Source organism: Dipodomys merriami, unplaced genomic scaffold, assembly GCF_024711535.1.
Source record: "Dipodomys merriami isolate MVZ:Mamm:240054 unplaced genomic scaffold, mDipMer1.0.p SCAF_271, whole genome shotgun sequence".
Lineage (NCBI taxonomy): Eukaryota > Metazoa > Chordata > Mammalia > Rodentia > Heteromyidae > Dipodomys > Dipodomys merriami.
Genome location: NW_027204171.1, coordinates 452,368 through 476,987, shown reverse-complemented (window position 1 = coordinate 476,987; position 24,620 = coordinate 452,368). Strand labels below are relative to the sequence as shown.

At 55.6% G+C, this 24,620-nt stretch overlaps 1 protein-coding gene across 2 annotated transcripts; it reads left to right on the top strand.

The window, feature by feature from the left end:
• The first annotated feature begins 33 nt into the window (after nucleotides 1-33).
• On the top strand, nucleotides 34-20,512 carry Grk6 (G protein-coupled receptor kinase 6). 2 transcript variants are annotated; one of them, XM_070036480.1, is made up of 16 exons: nucleotides 34-242; nucleotides 5,333-5,428; nucleotides 6,391-6,503; nucleotides 6,651-6,728; nucleotides 7,204-7,304; nucleotides 7,583-7,675; nucleotides 8,722-8,785; nucleotides 8,913-9,053; nucleotides 9,282-9,472; nucleotides 10,424-10,461; nucleotides 10,550-10,639; nucleotides 13,460-13,668; nucleotides 13,775-13,912; nucleotides 17,971-18,108; nucleotides 18,196-18,330; nucleotides 19,380-20,512. In XM_070036480.1, the coding sequence occupies exons 1-16, from the start codon at nucleotides 191-193 to the stop codon at nucleotides 19,431-19,433; spliced, it is 1,731 nt and encodes a 576-aa protein (XP_069892581.1). In that variant the 5' UTR covers nucleotides 34-190; the 3' UTR covers nucleotides 19,434-20,512. The 2 variants fall into 2 exon arrangements, with proteins under 2 accessions (XP_069892581.1, XP_069892582.1); XM_070036481.1 differs by lacking the exon at nucleotides 19,380-20,512 and adding an exon at nucleotides 18,520-19,371.
• The last annotated feature ends 4,108 nt before the right edge of the window (nucleotides 20,513-24,620 follow it).

Below are 24,620 nucleotides of genomic sequence, written 5' to 3'. Positions count from 1 at the left end.
GGGCAGAGCCCGGCTGGCCCCCGGAGGGGGCGGAGAGTGCGCGGCGGGCGGCGGCGGCGGCCGGGGAGGCCCGGAGGCCGCGGCGCGGTCACTGCGAGCCGAGCCGCGCCGATCGCCGTCGGTCCCCCGGCTCTCGCGGGGCTCTTCCGGCCGGGGGCGCGGCCCGGCGGGCCGGGCGGCGCTGCAGCTCATGGAGCTCGAGAACATCGTAGCGAATACGGTGCTACTCAAGGCCCGGGAAGGTGAGGCAAGCCGGACACGGCGGCCGGGCCCGGGTGCGGGCACCCGGGGGACTCGCGGCCCCCCGAGCCCCGCGGGGCACCCCAGCACCCCCCCCCCACACCGCGATGCCCTGGAAGCGCCGGTTCTGCGGGCCGGACCCCACGCAGACACGAGCCCTTTCCAGCCTGTCCGCCTCCCGCCCTGCACCTGCCCGCCCGCCCGAGCGAGGCCCAGGAAGGGGCGGGGGTCAGGCCGCCGCCCCGGCCCGGGGAGAGGGGGGTGCGGCGGGAGGGAGGGGGGGAGGAGAGGGGAGAGTGGGCCCCGAACCCCGGGAGAGAGTCCCAGAGGCCTCTTCCAGGTGAGAGCAGAGAAGATGCCCCCACGTGCCCCGCCTGGGCCCAGACCCTTAGGACTGCACAAAGTTGGTCATTAGATACAGGCTGGAGAATGAATGAATGAATGAATGAAGGTTTTTGTGAGCATAATCGACTCGGTGTGGGGGTAACTTCTGGTCACATCTGACACCAACAGGACTGTCCCCCCCCCTTGCTTTACAGCCCGGGGACACTGAAGACCAGGGTTGCATGGGTAATGAGTTTTGCTCTCAGGAAGCCCCAGATGTGTACTGAGCTGTTGTTAGGGCTTTACGGTTTAAAGGCTTGTGTGTGGACCCAGTGAGCGTGTGTGTGTGTGTGTGCGCGTGCCTATGCATGTTCAAGTGTGTGTATGTGGAGCCGGTGCCTGATAACAAACATCTGGGGAGGGAGAGGAGACCAGATCCACTCCTACCTGCCTTGTGATTTCTTGTGCCCTTCAGTTGCCATAAACCACCTTAGTAACATGAATCACTGGACATCCCCGCCCCGCCCCCTCTGTCCAGGGTGCTGGGGAGACATGGACAAGACCCTTTTTTTGGGGGGGGGGAGATTCTATCCTAGAGCAGGAGATCCGTGAGTATTTTCCACTTTCGGGCTGTAACAACCTCACTGATCCGCTTCACCTGTCTGCCCCATGTTGCAAATAGGAAGCAGGCTCCGAGCAGAGTTACCTTGGGAGACGGTGTTAGATCCAGGCCTGGGGTGTGGGATGTCCAGGCCAGTTTGTAGGCAGCCCAGAGGAGCCTCTCTCCCCTCTCCCTCAGTACAGCACCTGGTGCCTTCTGCCCACCCAGGGCTTGTTAGGGAGGGGCTCCTGGACAGAACGAACAAGGCAGGCTGAGTCCTGTACTGCCCAAGGAAGCTGTCTTATCTCCTGTCCCTTATCGAGTCCAGGGGTTGGGCCTTCCTCTCAGCCTCTGGGGGCATCTGCTGATTCTGTTCTGCCTTGTCATCCAGCTAGCCCGGGAGGAGTTGTAGGGAAAGCCTGACCGCCCAGGCCTCCTCTCCTAAGCTACAGTCAGCTGGGGCCTCAGGCCTGTGGCAGGGCACTGTTTGGCCCGGCCAGACAGTAGGGTCATCTTTGAATAAGCTTTGTTGGGTTGTAGTCAAAGTGCGGGATGGTGTAGCCAGACTGAGGACTGGTGCACCCCACCCCAGCCTCCTTACCCCACCCAGTCTGCCACCCTTCCACCTGGGTGGCTTTAGACAGATTTTGTGTGTATGTATGGTTCGGTCCTGGGCCTTGCACTCAGGGCCTGGGCTCTGTGCCTTGGCTTTTTCATTCAAGCTTGGTGCTCTCCCATTTGAGCCACAGCTTTACTTCCAAGCTTTTGGGTTTTTTTGGATTTTTTTTTTTTTTTGGATAGATAATTGGAGATCGGATTGTCATGGACTTTCCTGCCTGGGCTGGCTTTAAACTGAGATTCTCAGATCTCGGCTTCTTGAGTAATTAGAATTACAGGAGTCATTGGTGCCCAACTTCTCAGTCCCTTTTTTTTTTTTTTTTTTAATGAAGTAGCTGGAAAGTCTTCAGTGTCACAAAGTCATAAATCATGAATTGGCTGTGTCAGAATCAGGCCACAAGCAGACCAATAGGTAACCGTTGAAGGGATCTGAGACCCCATTGTGGTTTGATAATCCTTGGTTTGGTTGTAGATTTGGGCCCTTGGGAAGTGCTGGGTGTGTTTGAAGTCAGAGTTGTGAGAGCTGGGTTTGAATTCTGCTTCTGCTCCCCGATCTTGGGGACGGGGTAGGGGGGGCGGGGGGTGGGGGAAATAACTCCTGGCTCAGAGCCTCAGTTTTCTCATGAAGTTGGGTTCAATCCCTTCAACTGGATCTTCTTCCTTCCTTTTCCAAGGACTTAAAGAAGCAGGGGTGGGAGTGGGGGTAGGGGGGGAAGAGGGTACAGGGTAAAGGGGAGCCCCACCGAGGGGCAGTGAGTTCCAGGACAGGATATTTGCATGTGACTTTGCTTTTGCCTTGATGTGGCTGGGAGGAGGGGTGGGGGTGGGGAGGAAGTAGCTGCTGGGGAGGAGGGGGGGAGGCGGATGGCAGGCTGGGTGAGAAAGGGGGGGAGGGCTGGGGTAGAGTGGGGGAAGAGTTCCCCTTCTGGGAAGGCCTTGCCCCGGGGTTAGGGGGTTGAAGGGTAGAAATCTTGTCGCTGTCAGTGAAGCAATGATCAGTGCAAATGGGGTACAGGGTACCCCAGGGCGGCCGGCAAGTTTCTCAAGGGGAGCCTGCAACACTTCCTCCTCTGGACAGCTTCCTTGGGGAGCCCACGGAAGGACCCAGACCTGCCCTCCTTAAAAGGCAGATAGACACTTCTTTTTTTTCTTTCTTTCTTTCTTTTTCTTGTCCGTCATGGGGTTTGAACTCAGGTCCTGGGCGCTGCCCCTCAGCTCTTCAGCCCAAGGCAAGCGCTCTACCACTTGAGCCACAGCGCCACTTCCGGCTTTCTGCGTGGTTTATTGGAGATCAGAGTCTCATGGACTTTCCTGCCTGGGCTGGCTTTGAACCATGAACCTCAGATCTCAGCCTCCTGAGTAGCTGGGATGACAGGCGTGAGCCACCGGCACCTGGCTACACACTTCTTTTATACTATCTACTTGTACCCAGGCTAGATGGGAAACTGAGGCCAGGCAAGGAAAAATGGTTCTCTAAAGCTAGAACTGAGTTGATTTTGTTTGTTTTTGTTTTGGGTCCTTGGGCTTGAACTCAGGTCCTGGACGCTGCCCCTCAGCTCTTCAGCCCAAGGCAAGCGTTCTACCACTTGAGCCACAGCGCCACTTCTGGCTTTCTGAGTGGTTTCTTGGAGATAAGAGTCTCATGGACTTTCCCACCTGGGCTGGCTTCAAACTGTGGTTCTTAGATCTCAGTCTGCTGAGTAATTAGGATTCCAGCACCCAGCTTTGTAACCACCGAGTTCTTTGAGCAGGGGCCTACCTCTGTGTGTGTGTGTGTGTGTGTGTGTGTGTTGCCAGTACTAGGTTTTGAATTCAGGGCCTCTCTGTTTCACTTGGCTTTTTTCACTCAAGGCTAGTGCTCTACCACTTGAGCCACGCCTCCACCTCTGGCTTTTAGCCACATTTGGAGATAAGAGTCTCCAATTAAGAGTCTCATGGACCTGGGTGCCAGTGACTCACGCCTGTCATCCCAGCTTTTCAAAAGGCTGAGATCTGAGGATCACAATTCAAAGCCAGCCCAGGCAGAAAAATCCATGAGACTCTTTTTTTTGTTTTTTTGGTTGATCATGGGGCTTGAACTCTGGGCCTGGACGCTGACCCTCAGCTCTTCAGCTCAAGGCTAGTGCTCTACTGCTTGAGCCACAGCACCACTTCTGGCCTTTTCTATTTATGTGGTGCTGAGGAACCTAACTCAGGGTCTCATGCATGCAAGGCAAGCACTCTACCACTGAGCCACCTTCCCAGCCCCTCCATGAGACTCTTATTTCCAACGAATCACTGAAAAGCCAGAAGTGGAGCTGTAGTCAAAGGGCTAGAACACTAGCTTTGAACAATAGAGCCTAGGGATGGCATCCAGGCTGTAAGTTCAAGCCCCAGGACTGACAAAAACAACAACAGTGAACCAATCAGTTGTGTGGGGTTTTTTTTGTTTTGTTTTGTTTTTTGGTTGGTTGTGGGGTATGAACTCTGGGCCTGGGCGCTGTCCCTGTGCTCTTCAGCTCAAGGTGAGCACTCTTCCGCTTGAGCCTTAGCGCCACTTCCGGTTTTCTAGTGGTTCATTGAAGATAAGAGTCTCACGGACTTTCTTGCCCTGGTTGGCTTTGAACCGCGATCCTCAGATCTCAGCCTCCTGAGTAGCTAGGATGGTAGGCGTGACCCACCGGCGCTCGGCCAAACCAACCAGTTTTATGGATGGATTACCCTGCTTGGGTTGGCTTCGATCTGAGATCCAGAGTTGCCAGGCGTGAGCCACCGATTGCTGGCTCCAGCCTCTTCCCGGCCCTGTCTGTCATACGTGGAGATGGCTGCGGATCTGAGGACACATGGAAAAGTTGAGAGCGATGAGCCTCAGCTCTGTGAGGCTCCAAGCTTCTGGTTCCTTCCACTGCTCGTGGCCTACGCACTCATCGGCTCTCTGACGTGCTTTATGGATTTGCCTGCAGTGGGTTGATTTCTTAATCCAATTTCCAGCTGACTTTTGAAAACTCAGAAGCGCTGGCCCCAAGGAGTCAGCGATCCTGCCGATCGGCGAGCGGGAAATCAATTGGAATTGGGTTGTACTTCCGTGGTCTAGGTGTCAGCCGGGTCAAAACAAGGCCATCAGGCCTAGGAAAGCCCTGTGAACCAGATAGGAGATATCTCCTGAGTGCCAGCCTACCTTGCTTGGGAGAGGCAAAAGGCAATAGCACTGATGAAGAGCTTGGTGACAGATGCCTCCCTGGAGTAGCCAGCTCTGCCCCTGGCCTCTTTTGGACACAGGCCGTATGTCCTTGAGCTGTCCCTGGTGGGCCTTGAGTAAGCAGTTGTAAGCAAGGTGCTGCCCAGTAGCTTTGCTCTCCCCTTGTTTGCTCTCCAAGAAGGGCCTGGGAGGACCACATGACCATGCTGGAACATGCAGAGAGGAAGGCACCCCCCTCCCCCTCCCCCCAGGCAGCAGGCTGTGTCTTGATTGGGCCCTGAAGGCCTCTGGACCAACTCGGGCCTTTGGCGGGCAGCGTGGTGGTGGTGCGCATGCGCTGGACGCCCAAGGATGCCCGGTTGTGTCCACAGGCGGTGGTGGCAATCGCAAAGGCAAGAGCAAGAAATGGCGGCAGATGCTTCAGTTCCCCCACATCAGCCAGTGTGAGGAGCTGCGCCTCAACCTTGGTGAGTGTGGGTGAAGACTTGGGGGGGAGGGGGCGGGATGCTGAAGCCGGTGTTGAGGGGGGTTGACCCCTGCTGCTAGGGGTACCCCCCTGCTTGCCTTTGCCCCCGTAGGGTACTGGAGGGGCCCAGTGATCAGGAAGATGGGGACTCCACCCGGCTCAGTTTCACTTCCTAGGCCTGGAATGGGCGGAGGACAGCAAGCCATCGGCGACTCTGCCGGGCATCAGTGGGAGTGGGCGGGCGTGGGCTGAGGGTGGGGCCAGGTGGGGGGCAGTCTGGGAGGAAGCCAGGCCAGCCGGACCCCTGGGCCGGGAGGAGAAGCCCCTAGCGTTAACGGTTGGGAGCACCCAGCCAAGCCCAGCGGGGTGATAGTATCTTCTGGCTGGGACCAGATGGGCCCCAGTCCCCAGTTCTTGTGTTCTTAGCATTGGCCCCCATGACTGGGCACCAAGGAAGGGTGACCCAGCCTTCTCTGATGGGCAGCGTGTGGGCAGAGTGTACCCACAGGGGGGGGGGCTGCTTCCACAGCCTGGGAAGGAGGCCCAGCCGTAAGCAGAGAAAACCACAGCTTCCTCTCACACTTTCGCCAGGCAGGCAACAGGTGTGGGTAGTAGGCCTGGCCTAACCCCGGCTGGTCTGGAACCTTCCAGACCGCACCCAAACCCCAGATCGGTGACATAGGCAAGTCCGTGAGAACCAAGGAGGCAACAAGGGGAGGAAGGCCTGAGCCCTGGAGCCTAGATTCCTGGCTGGGTGACGTCGAACTTACTTCTTAACCTCTCTGGGCCTTCTACTCCTGAGCTCAGTTGGGACTCGCCATTGTAGTGCCCACTTCAGGGAGATGGCGGTTGCCACACTGCTAGGCTCGGAGCAGTTGGGGGTCCAGGGGGGCTTGGTGGTGTGCTTCCACACCACCGGTTACCAGTGACCCTCAGGTCTGTGACCCCCATCTCTACCTACAGAGCGAGACTACCACAGCCTGTGTGAACGGCAGCCCATTGGGCGCCTGCTTTTCCGAGAGTTCTGCGCCACGAGGCCCGAGCTGACCCGCTGCACTGCCTTCCTGGATGGGGTGGTGAGTGGGGCCCTTCCCGTGCCCCAGCCCAGCAGCCAGGCCAGGCAGAGATGCCGGATCCGAGGTTCCCCCTGGCTCCCCCAAACACCCCCACACAAAGCTGGAGGCTTTGCCCAGCCTTCAGCTCCTCTGCCTCCTCTACCTCAGGCCGAGTACGAAGTGACCCCCGATGAGAAGAGGAAGGCCTGCGGGCGGCGGCTCATGCAGAATTTTCTGAGCCATACGGTGAGGATGGACATGGACAGCCGCAGGGGTCTAGGCACAAAGGGGGGGGGGAATGTAGGGGAGTGGAGGAGGGCAGGCAGAGGCCAAGCAACTGTCTTAACCAGCTCAGCCTCCAGAGAGAGGAAACAGCTGGGCACCAGCGGCTCAGGCCTGTCATCCTGGCTACTCAGGAGGCTGAGATCTGAGGATCGAGGTTCAAAGCCAGCCCGGGCAGGAAAGTCCCAGAGACTCTCTATCTCCAGTGAACCACCAGCAAACTGGAAGTGGCGCTGTGGCTCAAGTGGTAGAGAGCTCACCTTGAGCTGAAGAGCTCAGGGACAGCGCCCAGGCCCTGAGTTCAAACCCCATGATCAACCCAAACAAAAGATGAAGGTGACAGAAAGGGAGTCTAGCCACCAGCCAGCTGAGGCACTTACCTGCCCCACGGATTTCCCTGGCACCCATTGGCACTGACCTGTCTCTGGTTTGTCCCCAGGGTCCTGACCTCATCCCCGAGGTCCCTCGGCAGTTGGTCACTAATTGTGCTCAGCGGCTGGAGCAGGGACCTTGTAAAGACCTCTTCCAGGAGCTGACCCGGTAAGTCTTCCTGCCCGCCAGCTTGGAGCTAGGCTGGGGAAAGGGGCTTTGGCAGGCCTCGGCTTTGTCCCTGCTTTTGACCTTGACAGTGTCCCCTGGCGGTCCCAAGCATCCTCAAGCGGCAGCTCGGGGATGCTGGCGACTCCTGCTGACTGGCTTAGCGGGAGGGCTGGCCCAGGATGGGGCTTGGTGGGTTGAGTATGAGCATCAAGGAGGCCTGACTCGAGCTGAGAATCGAGGGCCCGTGGCTGACCTGTAGCCGGTCCTTCCTTCACCAGGTTGACCCATGAGTACCTAAGCGTGGCCCCTTTTGCTGACTACCTCGATAGCATCTACTTCAATCGTTTTCTGCAGTGGAAATGGCTGGAAAGGTGAGCTCCCCTCAGGCTGGCTAGGAAAGGCCAGGTCAGGTCACCAGGGCTTCGTGTGTGTGTGTGTGAATGTGTACTAGGACTTGAATTCAGGGCCTGGGCTTCTTATGGGGTGTGTGTGTGTGTTGTGTGTGTGTGTGTGTGTGTGTGTGTGTGTGTGTGTGTGTGTGTGTGTGTGTGTGAATGTGTACTAGGACTTGAATTCAGGGCCTGGGCTTCTTATGGTGTGTGTGTGTGTGTGTGTGTGTGTGTGTGTGTGTGTGTGTGTGTGTGTGTGTGTGTGTGTGTGTGTGTGTGTGTGTGTGTGTGTGTGGTGTGTGTGTGTGAATGTGTACTAGGACTTGAATTCAGGGCCTGGGCTCTGTCCCTTAGCTTCTTTGCTCAGGACTGGAGCTCTACCACTTGAGCCACACCTCCACTTCCGGCTTTTTGGTAGTTAATTGGAGATATGAATATCACAGACTTTTTCTGCCTAGGCTGGCTTTGAACCTCACAATCCTCAGATCTCAGCCTCCTGAGTAGCTAAGATGACAGGCGTGAGCCACGGGGGTGGCCTGGTCCATTTCTGGCTTTTTGTTGGTGAGTTGGAGATAAAAGTCTTTTAGGAGCCAGACACCGGTGACTCACGCCTATCATCCTAGCTACTCAGGAGGCTGAGATCTGAGGATCACAGTTCAAAGCCAGCCCAGGCAGGAAAGTCTGTGAGACTCTGATCTCCAATGAACCACCAGAAAACTGGAAGTGGCGCTGTGGCTCAAGTGGTAGAGCACTAGCCTTGAGCTGAAGAGCTGAGGGACAGCGCCCAGGCCCAGAGTTCAAGCCCCATGACTACCACCACCACCACCACCAAATCTTTTGCGTTTATCTGCCTCAGGCTGACTTTGACCCACGATCCTCAGATCTCAGCCTGGCTTTCCTCGGGGGGTCTCGAACCTTCCCCCCCTCCCCTCCCCCCTCCCCCCTCCCCTCCCCTCCCCCCTCCCCCCTCCCCTCCCCTCCCCCCTCCCCCGCCAGCTCAGCCCACATTCACTCCTTTTCCTTTACAGGCAGCCAGTGACCAAAAACACCTTCCGGCAGTACCGAGTCCTGGGCAAAGGTGGCTTTGGGGAGGTGAGTGGCCAGGCCAGTGCCCCCCTGGCAATGTGCCCATGGTGGTGTTGGGTGGGCTTGGACCATTTCCACCCCCCAGGGCAGGCAAGGGCCGGCCCGCCATTTGCCCCATGTACCCCGGCCACAGGTGTGCGCCTGCCAGGTGCGGGCCACAGGCAAGATGTATGCCTGCAAGAAGCTGGAGAAGAAACGGATCAAGAAGCGGAAAGGGGAGGCCATGGCCCTCAACGAGAAGCAGATCCTGGAGAAAGTGAACAGTAGATTCGTAGTGAGTACAGAAAGATCTCTCCTTTCCCCTGATCCAATGCCAGCTCCCTGCTCGCCTCCCTCCCGGCTGGGCTGAAGTCTCTGCCCTGCCCCCCTCCGTGCCCAGGGAGGCTGGGATGGGGGGTATAGACGCCAGGCTCGGGAAGCGTGGGCATCCTAGCAGGGTATTTCTGTGGCTGGCATCAGCCCCAGGGCCCCTGCCTGAGGACTGGGGTCCCCCTGACCGCAGGTGAGCTTAGCCTACGCCTATGAGACCAAGGACGCACTTTGCTTGGTGCTCACGCTGATGAATGGAGGGGATCTCAAGTTCCACATCTACCACATGGGCCAGGCTGGCTTCCCCGAAGCACGGGCCGTCTTCTATGCCGCTGAGATCTGCTGCGGCCTGGAGGACCTGCACCGGGAGCGCATCGTCTACAGGTGCGGAGAAGCGGCCTGCGCCATCTCCCTCCCTGCTAGGGGCAACATCTGGGTGCCGTGGTACCATGGGAGATACGGTATCCAGCCACAACAGGGGGTCCAGGCCCCACAATCCCCTACAGTGAGCAGACCTGAGAGCCTCAGAGCTAGGCTTTGGGGGGGGGGTCTGGTCAATTTTGATCGATCGATCGCTTGATTAATTGATTGATTTTGGTACTGGTCCTAGCGCTTCGACTCAGGGCCTGGGCGCTGTCCCTGAGCCTTTTTGTTCGAGGCTAGCATACTACGGCTTTGAGCCATAGCCCCCGCTTCCAGTTTTCTAGTGGTCCATTGGAGATTAAGAGTCTCCCAGACTTTCCTGCCTGGGCTGGCTTCGAACTGTGATCCTCAGATCTCAGTCTCCTGAGTAGTTAGGATGACAGGTGTGAGCCGGCTATACCTGGCCCTGAGTTCTGACTTTATTATCCTTTGCTCTGTGACCTCGGGCCCGTCAGCTTCCCACTCCCCACTTCCTGTCCTTTTCTGGGAAGCAGAAATGATCCTGTCTTTTGGGTGGTTGACTCAGTAGTGGAGCGTTCTGGTTAGGAGAGTGACTGGTGATGATCTCAACTTAGCCTCGTAGAAGCTTCCAGAGGGGGCTGGGAGAAGAGCCCCACATTGTAGAGGAGCGGAGGGGGCTCCTCGGTATCGGGTGAGCAAGGCCTCTGGTGGTGTTCAGGGGAACCCTCAGAGTTGGAGCCCCCTTTTACTTGCCTAGAAAGTTCCTGGGAGTCTTTGTCCTGCAGATCCTTCATCTGCTGCCCTGAGAATGCAGAGCTGCATGTCTGACTAGGAGCCAAGGGCCGCCGCCCTCCCGCCCCCCCCCCCCCCTGCACCATGTAGGAGGTGGGGTGGGCCTGTGTGGCTTCCTGTTTTCCTGAGTGGATTCTGACCCTCCCTTCTCACCTCCAGGGACCTGAAGCCGGAGAACATCTTGCTGGATGACCACGGTGGGTGGAGAGGCGAGAGGCCCAGGGTCGGGCAGGTGAGAGAGGAATTCCCAGCCCCTTAACGTGCGCCTGCTTTCTCTCTCTTCAGGCCACATTCGCATCTCTGACCTGGGGCTGGCTGTGCACGTGCCCGACGGTCAGACCATCAAGGGTCGCGTGGGGACCGTGGGCTACATGGGTAAGTTGTCTTCCTCCGGCCCAGCACACCCACTAACTACTGGATGGGGGTCTCCTGTTCAGAGAGACCTCACACAGAAAACAGACACATGGGTGCACTTGTTACAGAGGTGTTAAGCAACCAGCTGGGTGCCAGTGGCTCACGCCTGTCATCCTAGCTACTCCGGAGGCTGAGTTCTGAGGATTGTGGTTCAAAGCTAGCCCGGGCAGGAAAAGTCTGTGAGACTCTGATCTCCAATGAACCACTGGAAAACTGGAAGTGGCGCTGTGGCTCAAGGGGTAGAGCGCTCGCCTTCAGCTGAAGAGCTGAGGGACAGCGCCCAGGCCCAGAGTTCAAGACCCATGACGACCAAAAAACAACAACAAAGAAACCAAGACCTAGCCAGGATCCACACACCAGCCTGCATTCACTAAATGCCTTTTGAAGATCTGTGATTGCCTGTGATTGGCTAGACCAGCAGGGGGCCGCCAGGGATTGGAGAAAGGAATTGAAACCTTTTTGTGTGTGTGTGTGCTGGCACTGGGGCTTCCATTCAGGCCTGGGTGCTGTCCCTTAACTCTTTTTTTTAAATTATTATTGTTGTTGTTCAAGGCTAGCACGCTACCACTTGAGCAACAGCTCCACTTCCAGCTTTTTGTTGGCTAATTGAGATACACATCTCTAACTTCCTTGCCCGAGGTGGTTATGAACCTCAGTCCTCAGATCTCACCTCCCAAGTAGCTAGGATTACTGGTGTGAGCCATCTTTTCCGTGGTTCTAACCAAGTCCTCCCCTAAGCTGCTTGTTCTGAGAGTAGGTGGGCCCTGGTGAAGTGCTGGCAGGTGGAAAGACTGAGACGTGATCTCATTGTGCCCTGGGGACTTTGTGACACAGTAGATGGTCTCTGCTCTAGCAAGGAACCTTTTGACTACCAAGAATCCTGTGGGTATTTGTGATATCATTTATGGGCCATGCAGAAATTATTAAATAGGTATAGATGGGGTTGGGAGAAATGGAGAATGACGGAAAGGGGGACAGTGACCAAGATGCATTGTACTCACAATCTGACTGGTTGACTTGAAACTCCCTGTATAAATCCTTAAAATTAAAAACATTATGAATACAGGCAGACAGTCATGGAGAGTTGATGGGAAACATCTAAGAAGCAAGCGATAGGCTGGGAAGGTGGCTCAGTGGTAGAGCGCTTGCCTTGCATGCATGAGGCCCTGGGTTCCATTCCTCAGCACCACATACACCAAAAAAGCCGGAAATGGTGCTGTGGCTCAAGTGGTAGAATGCTACCCTTGAGCTGAAGAGCTGAGGGACAGCCCCCAGGCGCAGAGTCCAAGGCCCACAACCAACAACAACAAAACAAGCAAATGACTTCAAGGTTCCCTTACCTACAGGGTCTACATGTGGCCTGCTAGGCTGTTCTGGATTAGGTATTCCTCTCCCCTTAGCCTCTCTATATTGTGAAACACCAGAGCTACCTTTTAGCCTAGAGATAAAAGAAGATAGTCAAGTGAAGAAAACCCACCAGCTATCTTCCTGGAAGGTAGGAAGTTTCAGCCAGTAGGAGTTTTTACCACTTGGCCTTCTTTCTCTTAGAAATCTTGTGTGTATGTGTGTGTATGCGTGCACGCGCATGTGCGTGCACATGTGTGCCAAAACTGGGGCTTCAACTCAGTTACCTGGGTGCTGTCCCTGAGCTTCTTGTCCTCAAGGCTGGTGCTCTACCACTTGAGCCACAGCGCCACTTCCAACTTTTTCTGTGTATGTGATACTGAGGTATTGAACCCAAAGCTTCATGCATTCTAGGCAAGCACTCTACCACTAAGCCACATTCCCAGCCCTTTTGTGTGTGTGTGTGTGTGTGTGTGTGTGTGTGTGTGTGTGTGTGTGTTTACTGGTTATTTGGTGATGTAAGTCTTAGACTTTTCTGCCTAAGCTAGCTTTGAATCGTGATGCTCAGATCTCAGCCTCTTGTGTAGCTAAGATAACATGTGTGAGCTCTCAGTAACCCAGATTCCTTATGAAACCTTTAAATTTCCTACCCAGTAGCTACATGGGCTAAATTTGGCCTATAATTTATATTGAAGTCAAAATGATTCTTAAAAATAATTTGGTTGGGGCTGGGAAGGTGGCTCAGTGGTAGAGTGCTTGCCTACCATGCATGAAACCCTGGGTTCGATTCCTCAATACCACATACACAGAAAAAAGCCAGAAGTGGCGCTGTGGCTCAAGTGGTAGCATGCTAGCCTTGAACAAAAAGAAGCTCAGGGACAGTGCCCAGGCTCTGAGTTCCAGCCCCAGGACTGGCAAAAATAATAACAATAAAATAATAATAATAATAATAACTTGGTTGCTAGTGTGTAATAATCCAGACAGTATGAGGTGAAAAAAGAAAAGAGGGCTGGGCGCTGGTGGCTCACGCCTGTAATCCTAGCTACTCAGGAGGCTGAGATCTGAGGATCGCGGTTCAAAGCCAGCCTGGGCAGGAGAGACTGTGAGACTCCTATCTCCAATAAAGCACCAGAAAACCAGAAGTGGTACTGTAGCTCAAGTAGTAGAGCGCTTGCCTTGAGCTGGAGAGCTGAGGGACAGCGCCCAGGCCCTATGAAGGACAAAACCGAAAACAAACCCCTAGTCCTGGGGACCGCAGGTGTGACCTCCAGGAGCTACACTGGGTCTCACAATGGGATGGGTGTTCTACTTTCTGAGGTTCTCACCCAGCCCATGACATGGGTGCTTGGCCAGTGGGCGATTTCCCCATGTGCTGAGCGCCCCCCCCAAGGGCTGGAGGGGGTCTCCCCAGCTCTGCCTCCTGTGTCCCCCCCCCAGCTCCAGAGGTGGTAAAGAACGAGCGGTACACGTTCAGCCCTGACTGGTGGGCGCTGGGCTGCCTGCTGTACGAGATGATCGCCGGCCAGTCGCCCTTCCAGCAGAGGAAGAAGAAGATCAAGCGGGAGGAGGTGGAGAGGCTGGTCAAGGAGGTGCCTGAGGAATATTCCGAGCGCTTTTCCCCGCAAGCCCGCTCGCTCTGCTCCCAGGTAGGGCCGTGAGCTGCAGGCCTGACCTGCCTGGGTGGAGCTGGGCGCACTCCATCCACCTGCCCAAGACCCAAGAACCCCCCTGACCACCCCTGCCCTGCTGCAGCTCCTCAGCAAGGACCCTGCCGAGCGCCTGGGGTGTCGTGGGGGTGGCGCCCGAGAAGTGAAGGAACACCCCCTGTTCAAGAAACTGAACTTCAAGCGGCTGGGAGCGGGCATGCTGGAACCTCCCTTTAAGCCAGATGTGAGTGCTAGCCCCTTGTGGTGGGAGGGGCCCGGGGTGGGCGTGGCCCGGGTGAGTGGGAGGGGCCTGGGTGAGTGGGAGGGGCCTGGGGCGGGTGGGCGGGGGCCTGGGCGGTGGGAGGGCCTTGTGGGCGGGGCCTTGGCGGGTGGGCGGGGCCTTGTGGGTGGGGTCTGGGCGGGGCCTGGGCGGGTGGGCGGGGCCTTGGAGTCATCTTCATTCTTCAACCATCCCTGCAGACAGTAGCTCTGTGCCCAGTGTAAATGGCCTTGTGGGTGGGGTCTGGGCGGGGCCTGGGCGGTTGGGCGGGGCCTTGGAGTCATCTTCACTCTTCAACCATCCCTGCAGACAGAGCAGCTCTGTGCCCAGTGTAAATCGCAGCCGGGCTGCCGTGTCTCTTGTGCCTTGCAATCATAACTGTTCAGGAGGCTGAGATTTGGGGAGGATCAAGGTTCCAGGGTAGCCCAGACCGGAAAAGTCCATGAGAACCTCATCTCCAAAAGAACTAGCAAAAAGCTGGGGCTGGAGGCCTGGCTTAAAGGGTAGAGTGCCCGCTGAGCAGGAGTTCAAGGTTCTGAATTTGAACACTGGTACCTGTGGGGGGGAAGGATATTCTAATGTGGGGGGGGGTAAAAGTCCTGGTGTCAGAAAGGGAGATCGTAGGTTGCCTGCCTTTTTTTCTTTTTTCCTTTTTCTTTTTTTAAATTTTTCCAGCCCTAGGGCTTGAACTCAGGGTCCGGGCACTGTCCCTGAGCCTATCTGTGCTCAAGGCTAGCACTCTACCACTTGAGCCACAAGACTACTTCCGGCTTTTTCTGTGTCTGTGGTACTAAGGAATGGAACCCAGGACTTCCTGCATGCTAGGCAAGCACTCGACCCCTAAGCCACCTTCCCAGCCCCGGTTGACTGCCTTCCATTCATCAGGTCACTTTTGCTGTAGGCCAAGCATTCCTCAACCATCAGATTCCAGCTCCAACTTCCTTAAGCTCAACATGGAGTGTATTGATTTGGATTGGCCAAAATGTCTCAGCATGGGGCCAACCTCAGCCGGTCTATTCCCTGGCTGCTGTAGCCTTTGGGTCATGTCTCCTCCCGAATCCAGGCCATAGGGAGGTTCTGATTGGCCGGGAGCAGGTCATGTGCTTGCCTCCTTCTTGGGGGTGTTGGGTGAACTGTCACTTGGGGAAGGCCTCAGATGATCACAGGTAGGTCTGGTTGAGGGCTGCATTCCACATGTGTTTCTTTATTCGTTTGACAACTATCTGAGTGCCCACATAGGCCAGAACTCGGAGATAATGAGGTCCACAGGACCCAGCGCGGTGCTTGCGTTCTATGAAGAGAACACCAAACTAAACCAATAGAATTGCAGCTAATGCTAACTCTGACAAAGAAAAATAGAGAAGGCTAAGAAAACAAGGATGGAGGGAGCCTTAGAAGTTCTAGACGGGGCGTCCTCTGGAATTGGTTAGACAGCAACTGAAAATACGTGAAAAAAAGGAGGGAGCCAGCTCCAGATTTTGGGGGTGGGGGGGAGACCTGAGCATTCAGACAAGAGTCCTGGGGCAGAGCCCCATCCAGGGAGCTAGCTTCAAGGAGCATGGCATTTGAGTGGCTAGGGCCAGTATGTGTAGGAAAGATGGAATGCCATTCAGAGCATGACTGGGACCTTGGGGGTTCAGCAGGAACGTGGGGTGGCTAGAGCAGGTGTGGATGTAAGGGGGAGTCCCTTAGGTCTCCACGGGGCATTTCCTGATTCAAGCAAGCCTGACTGCGTGAGCCTCACTCTGAGGCTGGGATTACTGCTCAAGTATATTTCTGGATCTGTAGTTCAGACTTAGAGATCAAATCAGTGCCTGGGAGTTGGACTTTGTAGAAGCACTAGATGAAAAGCTTCAGAACAAGAGTCACACAGCCTACAATCTATCCATACAAAATGTACAGTTCAAGCTGGGCATCAATGGCTCAGTCCTATCTTCCCAGCTGCTGAGATCTGAGGATCACAGTTCAAAGCCAGCCCAGGCAGGAAAGTCCGTGAGACTCTTGGCACCAGTTAATTACAAAAAAAAAAAAAAAAAAAAATGGCAGTGTGGCTCAAAGTGGTAGAGCCCAAAAGCTCAGGGACAGTGCCCAGGTTCAAGCCTCAGGACCAGCACCAAAATATATATATATACACACACACACAATTCAGTGGCTTCTAGTTTACTCAAGAATTATTCAGCCAAGCACCGGTGGCTCATGCCTGTAATCCTATATACTCAGGAGGCTGAGATCTAAAGATCTCAGTTCAAAGCCAGCCCAGGCAAGAAAATCAGTGAAACTCTTTATCTCCAATTAACCACCAGAAAACCAGAAGTGGCACTGTGGCTCAAAGCGGTAGAACGTTAGCTTTGAGCAGGAAAAAGAAAAGGCTCAGGGACAGTACACAGGCTCTGAGTTCAAGCCCCATGACCTCTAAAGAAAAAGAATTGTGGGCTGAGAAGGTAGCTCAGTGGTAGAGCGCTTGCTTTGCATGCACGAGGCCCTGGGTTCAATTCCACAGCACCACATAAGCAGAAAAAGCCGCAAGTGGCGCTGTGGCTCAAGTGGTAGAGCGCTTGCCTTGAGCTCAAGAGCTGAGGGACAGCGCCCAGGCCCAGAGTTCAGGCCCCACAACTGACAAAAAAAAGAATTGTTTAACTGTCACTGCAATAAGTTTTAGAATGTTTTCATTAGCAGTCTTTCCCCATTCTGCCCTGTTTCTGTTCCTAGCAATCACTAATCTTTCTGCCTGTACATATCCCTCGTCTGCACATTTTGTATATGCATGTAATCTGCATGGTTCTTTATGACTGGCTCCTTTTAGCATGTTTTTAAGGCTCATCTATGTTCTAGCATAATATTGATATTTTTCTTTAAGGCTGGATAATATTCCACTATATGTATAGTATATTTTATTTATTCATTCTAAAGTTGATACACATTAGGCATTTCCAGTTTGGGCCTATAAACTCCTACTGTGGACTTTTGTTGTTGTTGTTGTTGTTGTTGGTCGTGGGGCTTGAACTCTGGGCCTGGGCGCTGTCCCTCAGCTCTTCAGCTCAAGGCTAGCGCTCTACCACTTGAGCCACAGCGCCACTTCCGGCTTTTTCTGTATATATGGTGCTAAGGAATCGAACCCAGGGCCTCATGCATGCAAGGCAAGCGCTCTACCGCTGAGCCACCTTCCCAGCCCCTGGACTTTTTTTTTCCCCTTGAGTCTTGATGTCATACCCAGGCTGGTCTTGAACTCATGGTTCAAGTGTTCCTCCTGGCTCAGCTTCCGAAATAGTTGAGACTACAGGTACTTGGCATCATGCCTGACTTTGTGTTTTTTTTTTTTTAATCAGTCCTGGGGCTTGAACTCAGGTCCTCAGCACTGTCCCAGAGCTTTTTTGCTCAAGGCAAGCATTCTACCACTTTGAGTCACAGTGCTACTTCCGGTTTTCTGGTGGTTTATTGGAGATGAGTGTCTCATAGACTTTCCTGCCCAGGCTGGCTTTGAACCCCGATCCTCAGATCTCAGCCTCCTGAGTAGCTGGGATTATAGACATGAGCCACTTGCACCCAGCACCATGGTTGACTTTAGTGTACATTTTAGTACAAGTGTTAGTGTGGACAGATATAATTTCTCTTGATACCTATCGAAGCATAGAATTATGAATGCTTACCAGATGACAGTGACTCACACCTGTCATCCTAGCTACTCAGGAGGCAGAAATCCTGAGGATTGTGATTTGAAGCCAGCCTGGGCAGGAAAGTCCATGAGACTCTTGTTTCTGAGTAACCATTAAAAAAAAAAAAAGCCAGAGGTGGAGCTGTGGCTCAAGTGGTAGAGCACCAACCTTGAGAGAAATAACTAAGGGACCCAGACTCTGAGTGCAAGCCCCAGTACTGGTGTGCACACACACACAACTTCTGTGTGTGTGTGTGTGTGTGTGTGTGTGTGTGTGTGTGTGTCTTTCGTCTCTGTGTGAGTTCGAGATCATGCGCACATGCACGCACACGCACGTATCTCTTGCCTGACCCTTGCCTCTGTCTTCTAGCCCCAGGCTATTTATTGCAAAGATGTTCTGGATATTGAACAGTTCTCCACGGTGAAAGGCGTGGAGCTGGAGCCCACCGACCAGGATTTCTACCAGAAGTTTGCCACCGGCAGCGTGCCCATTCCCTGGCAGAATGAGGTGCAGGCCTTGTACAGCGATGGCTGGGGGGCGGGGGGGTGGGGGGGACAGGTGCGGCTCTCACAGCCAAGCTGGTGCTCTCGGTAGATGGTGGAGACCGAGTGCTTCCAGGAGTTGAATGTCTTCGGGCTGGATGGCTCAGTTCCCCCCGACTTAGACTGGAAGGGCCAGCCGCCTCCACCCCCCAAGAAGGGCCTGCTACAGAGACTCTTCAGCCGCCAGGTGAGCCCTGCAGCAGCGTCCCGTCTGGACCCCAGCTGGGCTCAGGGGGGGTGGGAGGGGGAGGGGAGGCAGAGCCAGTGCCCCCCCTGTGTTGGGAGAGGCCCTGCCTGGGGGTCCAGAGTCTCTGGCCTCATCCCCCCCCCATTCCCTGCCCCCTGGCTAGGCTCATGGCCTCTTTTCTCTTTCCAGAGGTGAGCAGTGTGGGCTCCCCGTAGGTTGGCCTTTGTGGCCTGGCTTCGGGGAGCCCCCGGGCAGCCCTTCCATGGCAGAGGAGAGATGTGGGAGAAAGAAGTCTGGTGCCCGCTTCCCCCCCTTCTCCCCCCCCCCCGCCCACCCCGTGGTCCCCTCTCTGTCTCTGAGGTGCCCTGCGTCCTCCCCCTCCCCCCAGGCTGCTGGCATTGCACGCCATACGTCTCCCTGTGCCCGGCCTCTGTCCAAGGACTGGACCGAAGCCTCGCCCTGGGAGCCCCCCATCCCTCAGGCCACGCTGTTGCCCCCCCCAAAAAAAAAAACAACAACAAACCCCCAAAACCACACTTCTGGCCGGGCACCGGTGGCTCACACCTGTCATCCCAGCTGCTCAGGAGGCTGAGATCTGAGGATCGCGGTTCAAAGCCAGCCCGGGCAGGAAAGTCCCGTGAGACTTGTCATCTCCAATAAACCACTCCGAAGACCGGAAGTGGCGCTGTGGCTCAAGGGGTAGAGCACTCGCGCAGGGACAGCACCCAGGCCCAGAGTTCAAACCCCATGACCGACAAAAAAAACTTCTGCCCTGTTGCCACCCATGTTTGGCCTGAGCTGCTGCTGCAGGCCTTCATGGGAGCTTCCATCCCAGGGCATGATGCTAGACAGTACCCAGCCTACCCTGGCAGAGCAGTGGCATCACGCAGATATGACGTCACGCCGTGCTGTCACCGTTGGATCGGTGGCATCACCTCAGTGTGACGTCATAAGATCTGCGTGACATCACTGCCGTTGTGGGTGACGTCACCGGTGGCTAACGGCGCCTGCTCTGCCTCTCTCCTTCCATGTCTCCCTGCCCCCTCTAGGATTGCTGTGGAAACTGCAGCGACAGCGAGGAAGAGCTCCCCACCCGCCTCTAGCCCCCAGGCCGAAGCCCCCGCCGGCGGCTGGCGGTAGCAGCTCTTTCCAGCGCTGTTTACAGTTTTGCACAGTGGTCTTCCCCCCAGCGTCCACTCAAGTGTGTCCCCCACACACACCCCACAGCCCACGGCCTGGCTGGGTTTGGCAAGGCGTGGGTCATCCCTGGGACAAAGGTGCGTCCCTGCAGCTCCCCCGTGCGGAGCGCGGGGCTCTGTGTATTTATGTATTTGTACGAATGTATATAGCAACCAGAACGTTCCAAACTCCCAACAGGAAGGTGGCACCCCGGCCTCAGCTCCCCGCCACCCCTCTCCCCCCCACCCGGGATGAGGGGGGGGGGAAGCCAGCCTTCATTGGGAGAGCTAGAGCTGGGGGCAAGAACCACTGCCAAACTTGGGGTTTCTCAGGCCCAGCCTGGATGGACTGAGGCGTAGCCAGGACGCACCCCTGAATCCCCAGCACGGTACGGGCCAGGACTGACCTCGAGACTCGCACCTGCCCTTGCTGCCTTGGATTCAGGCCACCTCCTGCGGCCCAGTGCTGCACACTTGTCAGAGCTGGAGTTCAGGTGTCTGGGTCTCTTACACCTGTGCTAACACGTGACCAGAGCGATCGGGTGGACTGTAGGACCCATTGGACCACTGCCCAAGCTGTCCCTCAGCCTTTCCACTCCTAGGGCCTCTTCCTGAAGACATCGCTCAGTAATGTCCCGGTCCAGGCCATCGGAAGGGGAAACGGTGTCCCTGGCCCATGCTCTCCAACATTCCAGAATATTCCCTCATTAACAGTAGACACATGTGCCCAGCAATAATCCCTCCCTGTGTGTGCTGGTGAGTGTGTGTGTGTGTGTGTGTGTGTGTGTAAGAGTGTGAAGGGTGGGGTAAGGCCGTGCCTCTGAACCCCAGGCCCTAGCCCTGGCCCTTCTCAGACTGTGATAACCACCCTGGTCCCAGTGTTAGGGTAGCGTGGGATGACCGGGCCCTGGTTTTTCCATATTTAAAGCCAATTTTTATTACTCATTTTGTTCAATGTGAGCTGCCACGTGTCTCTGTGTGAATACAGGCCGAGCACAAACCTGGCCAGCTGCTCCTGCCTGCCTTTCTTACTTCTGGTGTTCTGGGGGGGGGAAGGGGGAATGGGGGGGCTGGACTTCCTCCTTCCCTGGTCCAGCAGGAAGTGGGGAAGGATGAGAGGTACACACCTAGCTTTTATTGGGTGAGATCGCAAACTTTTACCTCGCCTCCAACCTCAATCCTCCATGAGCTTGCCTCTCAACTAGCCAGATAAGAGTTGCAAGTGTAAGCCGGGCACTTGTGGCTCACGCCTGTCATCCTAGCTACTCAGGAGGCTGAGATCTGAGGATCGCGGTTCAAAGCCAGCCCGGGCAGGAGAGACTGTGAGACTCTGATCTCCAATAAACCACCAGAAAACTGGAAGTGGTGCTGTGGCTCAAGTGGTAGAGCACTAGTCTTGAGCTGAAGAGCTGAAGGACAGCGCCCAGGCCCAGAGTTCAAGCCCCACAACCAACAACAACAAAAAAAAAAAGTTGCAGGTGTATACCACCACCATACCGGGCCTTTTGGGTTTTTTTTTTCAGCAAAGGGGTTTTGTGAAAATTGTGAGTAGCCATGAATTGAAGGAGACAGTCATCACTGAAAGACAGGCACTGGGAGTGTATTTGAGGGGAAACACTTAGCAACTATTGGGAGGAAAAAGCTATATGATCACAAATTTGTCTCATGCTGTAAAACTCATTACTGAGTCTTCCAATAATTCCACCAATATCTCCTTCTTTGGGCGCCAGTGGCTCACACCTGTAATCCTAGTTACCCAGGAGGCTAAGATCCGAGGATTGCAGTTCAAACCCAGACGGGGCCGGAAAGGCCATGAGACTTATCTCCAGTTAACCACCAGCCAGCCAGATGTTGAGCTGTAGCTCAGGTGCCAGAGCACTCACGTGGAGCAAAAAAAGAAAAATCACTAAGAAAGGGTGCTCAGGCCCTGAATTCAAGTTCCAGGATCAGCACATGCAGAACAGAATGTCCGCCCCCCCCCCAGCCACCACAAATGTGTGTGCTTGCATGTGGGCCAGGAATGCAGGGTGTGAGCTCTGCAGTTGGTGGTTCAAGTCCCAGTCTGGAGGCTTGTCGAGCTGGCTTCAGAGAAGCCTTTCCCTGTGTCTAGGAAGATGGGTGTGGGAATTCTATGAGAATCCATTGAGCCCCCCCCCCCCCCCCGAGTTCCTAGGTGAGTCTTAGCTGCCGGGGAGAGTGGGTGTTGGGTTCCAAGCTGAGCAGCTATTTTAAGAACAACCAGCAGGTGCCCAACACCATCAGAGGCCTCTTGGTGTGTGATGTGCTCATGGCCTCTTCCATCAACTTGAAGGCAGTAGGGACATGGGGGACCCAGAAGGACTTGTAGGGGCAAGTGGCCAGCACAGGGTAGAAAGGGATCCAAGCAGCCGGGCACTGGTGGCTCACGCCTGTAATCCTAGCTACTCAGGAGGCTGAGATCTGAGGATCGCGGTTCCAAGCCAGCCCGGGCAGGAGAGACCGTGAGACTCCTATCTCCAATAAAACCACCAGAAAACCGAAAGTGGCGCTGTAGCTCAAGTGGTAGAGCGCTCGCTTTGAGCTGAAGAGCTGAGGGACAGCGCCCAGGCCCAGAGTTCAAGCCCCACGACCGACAAAAAAAAAAAAAAAAAGGGATCCAAGCATGAGGTTGGAAACTGAGGCACCACTTCTGATGGTTCATTGGAGATAAAGAGTCTCACAGAGTTTCCTGCTCAGGCTGGCTTTGAACCACAGTCCTCAGATCTCCGCCTCCTGAGTGGCTAGGACTACAGGTGTGAGCCACCCGGCAAAGTTCACCTTAATTCCCAGCAGATGAACTTCCAAAATTCACCTCCCAAATAAGCCTCCTTCTCTTAAGCTCCCCCGAACCGGCTCTGTGGTGGGGTTTGAGGACCCAGATGGAGCTGGGGGCCCCAGCTCAGCATGGTAGGCATCAAGACCAGGTGTCACTCAATGTGATCCCCACTTTGGCACAGAAGATCCCAGGGTGTTGGGACTGAGGGTTGGGGAACAACAAGCAGAGACAGCTGGGCACCAGTGGCTCACACCTGTCATCCTAGCTACTCAGGAGGCTGAGATCTGAGGATCACGGTTCAAAGCCAGGAACATCCCTGAGACTCTTCTCTCCAATGAACCACCAGAAAACCAGAAGTGGCGCTGTGGCTCAAGTGGTAGAGCGCTTGCCTTGAGCTGAAGAGCTCAGAGACAGTGCTCAGGCCCAGAGTTCAAGCCCCACAATTGACCAAAAAAAAGTAAATCAGAAGTGCCAGGCAGGTGAGTCTGAAGGGGCGGGGCTGCTATGAGGGAGGGACAGAGGTAGTACAAAAAGAAAAAAAAAAGGTGTGCTCTAGAAGCCATGTTTAGGGTACAAGGCTTCATCTGCAGATGGGGAAGTCCTGACTGGTTGTGTGGAGATTTCTTTCCCAGCATCTACAAAAGCCTCCCAAGTTTCCTTCCTTCCTTCCTTCCTTCCTTCCTTCCCTTCCTTCCTCTCCATATGGTTTCGATGGTGCTGGATTTACGGCCCATTTATACACACTCCACACGCCCATGCGAGGACAGTGTAGCATCATAGTTAACTTGGTGTTAAAAGGACATAAAAGGCCTGGGGAAATGTAGCCCCAAGCTTGTCTAGGATGTAGGAGGCCCTAACTTTGACACCCCAGCATTGCAATAAGACAAAGATGATGTCAAGGAGTTCAGACAAAAAAGGCCTAGAGATGTTAAATGAGATGATCTGGCCATTTGTGTCTTGTGTTTTCTCTGTCCCTCTGTCTCTGTGTGGTTGGAACTCAGGGCCTGAGCGCTGTCCCTTAGCTTTTTTACCCAAAGCTGGCGCTCTACCACTTGAGCCACACATTTCTACTTCTGGCTTTTTCCTGGTAAACTGGAGACAAGTGTCTCGTGGACTTTCCTGCCCAGGCTGGCTCCAGACTGCAATCCTCAGTTCCCAGTCTCCTGAGTAGCTGGGATTACAGGTGTGAGCCACTGGCGCCTGGCATTCTCTTGGCATTCTGAATCCTAACTCCAAACCCAAGGAGGGTCCCTGGGCCCAGTGCACATTAAGGTGGCAGGGAACGTGGGCTTAGTGGCCCATGATGACAACACACACAGGGGCAGTGATCCACCCCTGTGCCAAGTGCGTGCCAGTCCCCAAAGGAGAGAGAACGGATACTCCGTGTCCACTTGGGACCTATCCCGGATTCCGCAGCTGTGGGGTTGGTAGACTCATGTGCCCTTTGGTCAAGCGAGTCTAGGAACAATCATCTGTGGGTTTAAATCTTGGTTGGTTTGGGGTTTTGCTGGAATGACTGGGAAAGGGAAGGTGCTCTCTTGGGACGGTGGAACAGAAGACTGGAGTGGTGTGAGGCCACCCCTGACACCATTTGAGGGACCCCTGCCCCCTTTGCCTGAGTATGAAGAATGGGAAGTATGGAAAAGGGCAGGTTCCCAGGCCTAAAGCTGTCTCCCCTCAAACGGCGACCCGAGCTCGGGGCCGGCCAGCCAGGCCCTGTGGGCTCAATCTCATTGATTTTAGGGTTCCGTGTGTCTGGCAAGCCAGGGTACCCCGCACACATTGCTGGTGTGGGGAGGGGGGTGTCCCCGCAATCACCCCTAAAACTGCGGGGGAGGGGGGGAGGCTTGGTATGGAAACAGAACTCAGTTCAAAGGTCGCAACCAAGGGGCTCCCTGAGATGACCTCAGGGTGGGGCCCTGGGGGGGGGTCACCCCTGCTCCCTTGGGAGGATGGGCTCAGCCCCCCCCCCCGTGGGCCCTCCCGTGCCTCTCTGCCTTGGCAGGCCGGTGGGCGCTCACCCGCGGGGACACGGGCGAGTGGGGATGGGGGTGCACTGGGGTCCCCCCCACGCTCCCCCGGGGCTGGGCGTGGCCGGGGCGCGGGGGGGGGGGGAGTGCGGGGTTTCCGACCCCTCCCTCCCGGCGGCGTGCGCTCCCCGCGGCGCGTGGCGGGGGGGGGGGGGGGGGACGGGCGCGCGCGCGCACGCCGCCCCGGCACGCGCCGTGAACGCGCCCGTGCGCGCGCCCCGCGCCTCCAGCCCAGCGCTCCGAGCGGCTCTCGCCGCCGCCGCCGCCGCCGTCTGCTCCCGGGGCCGC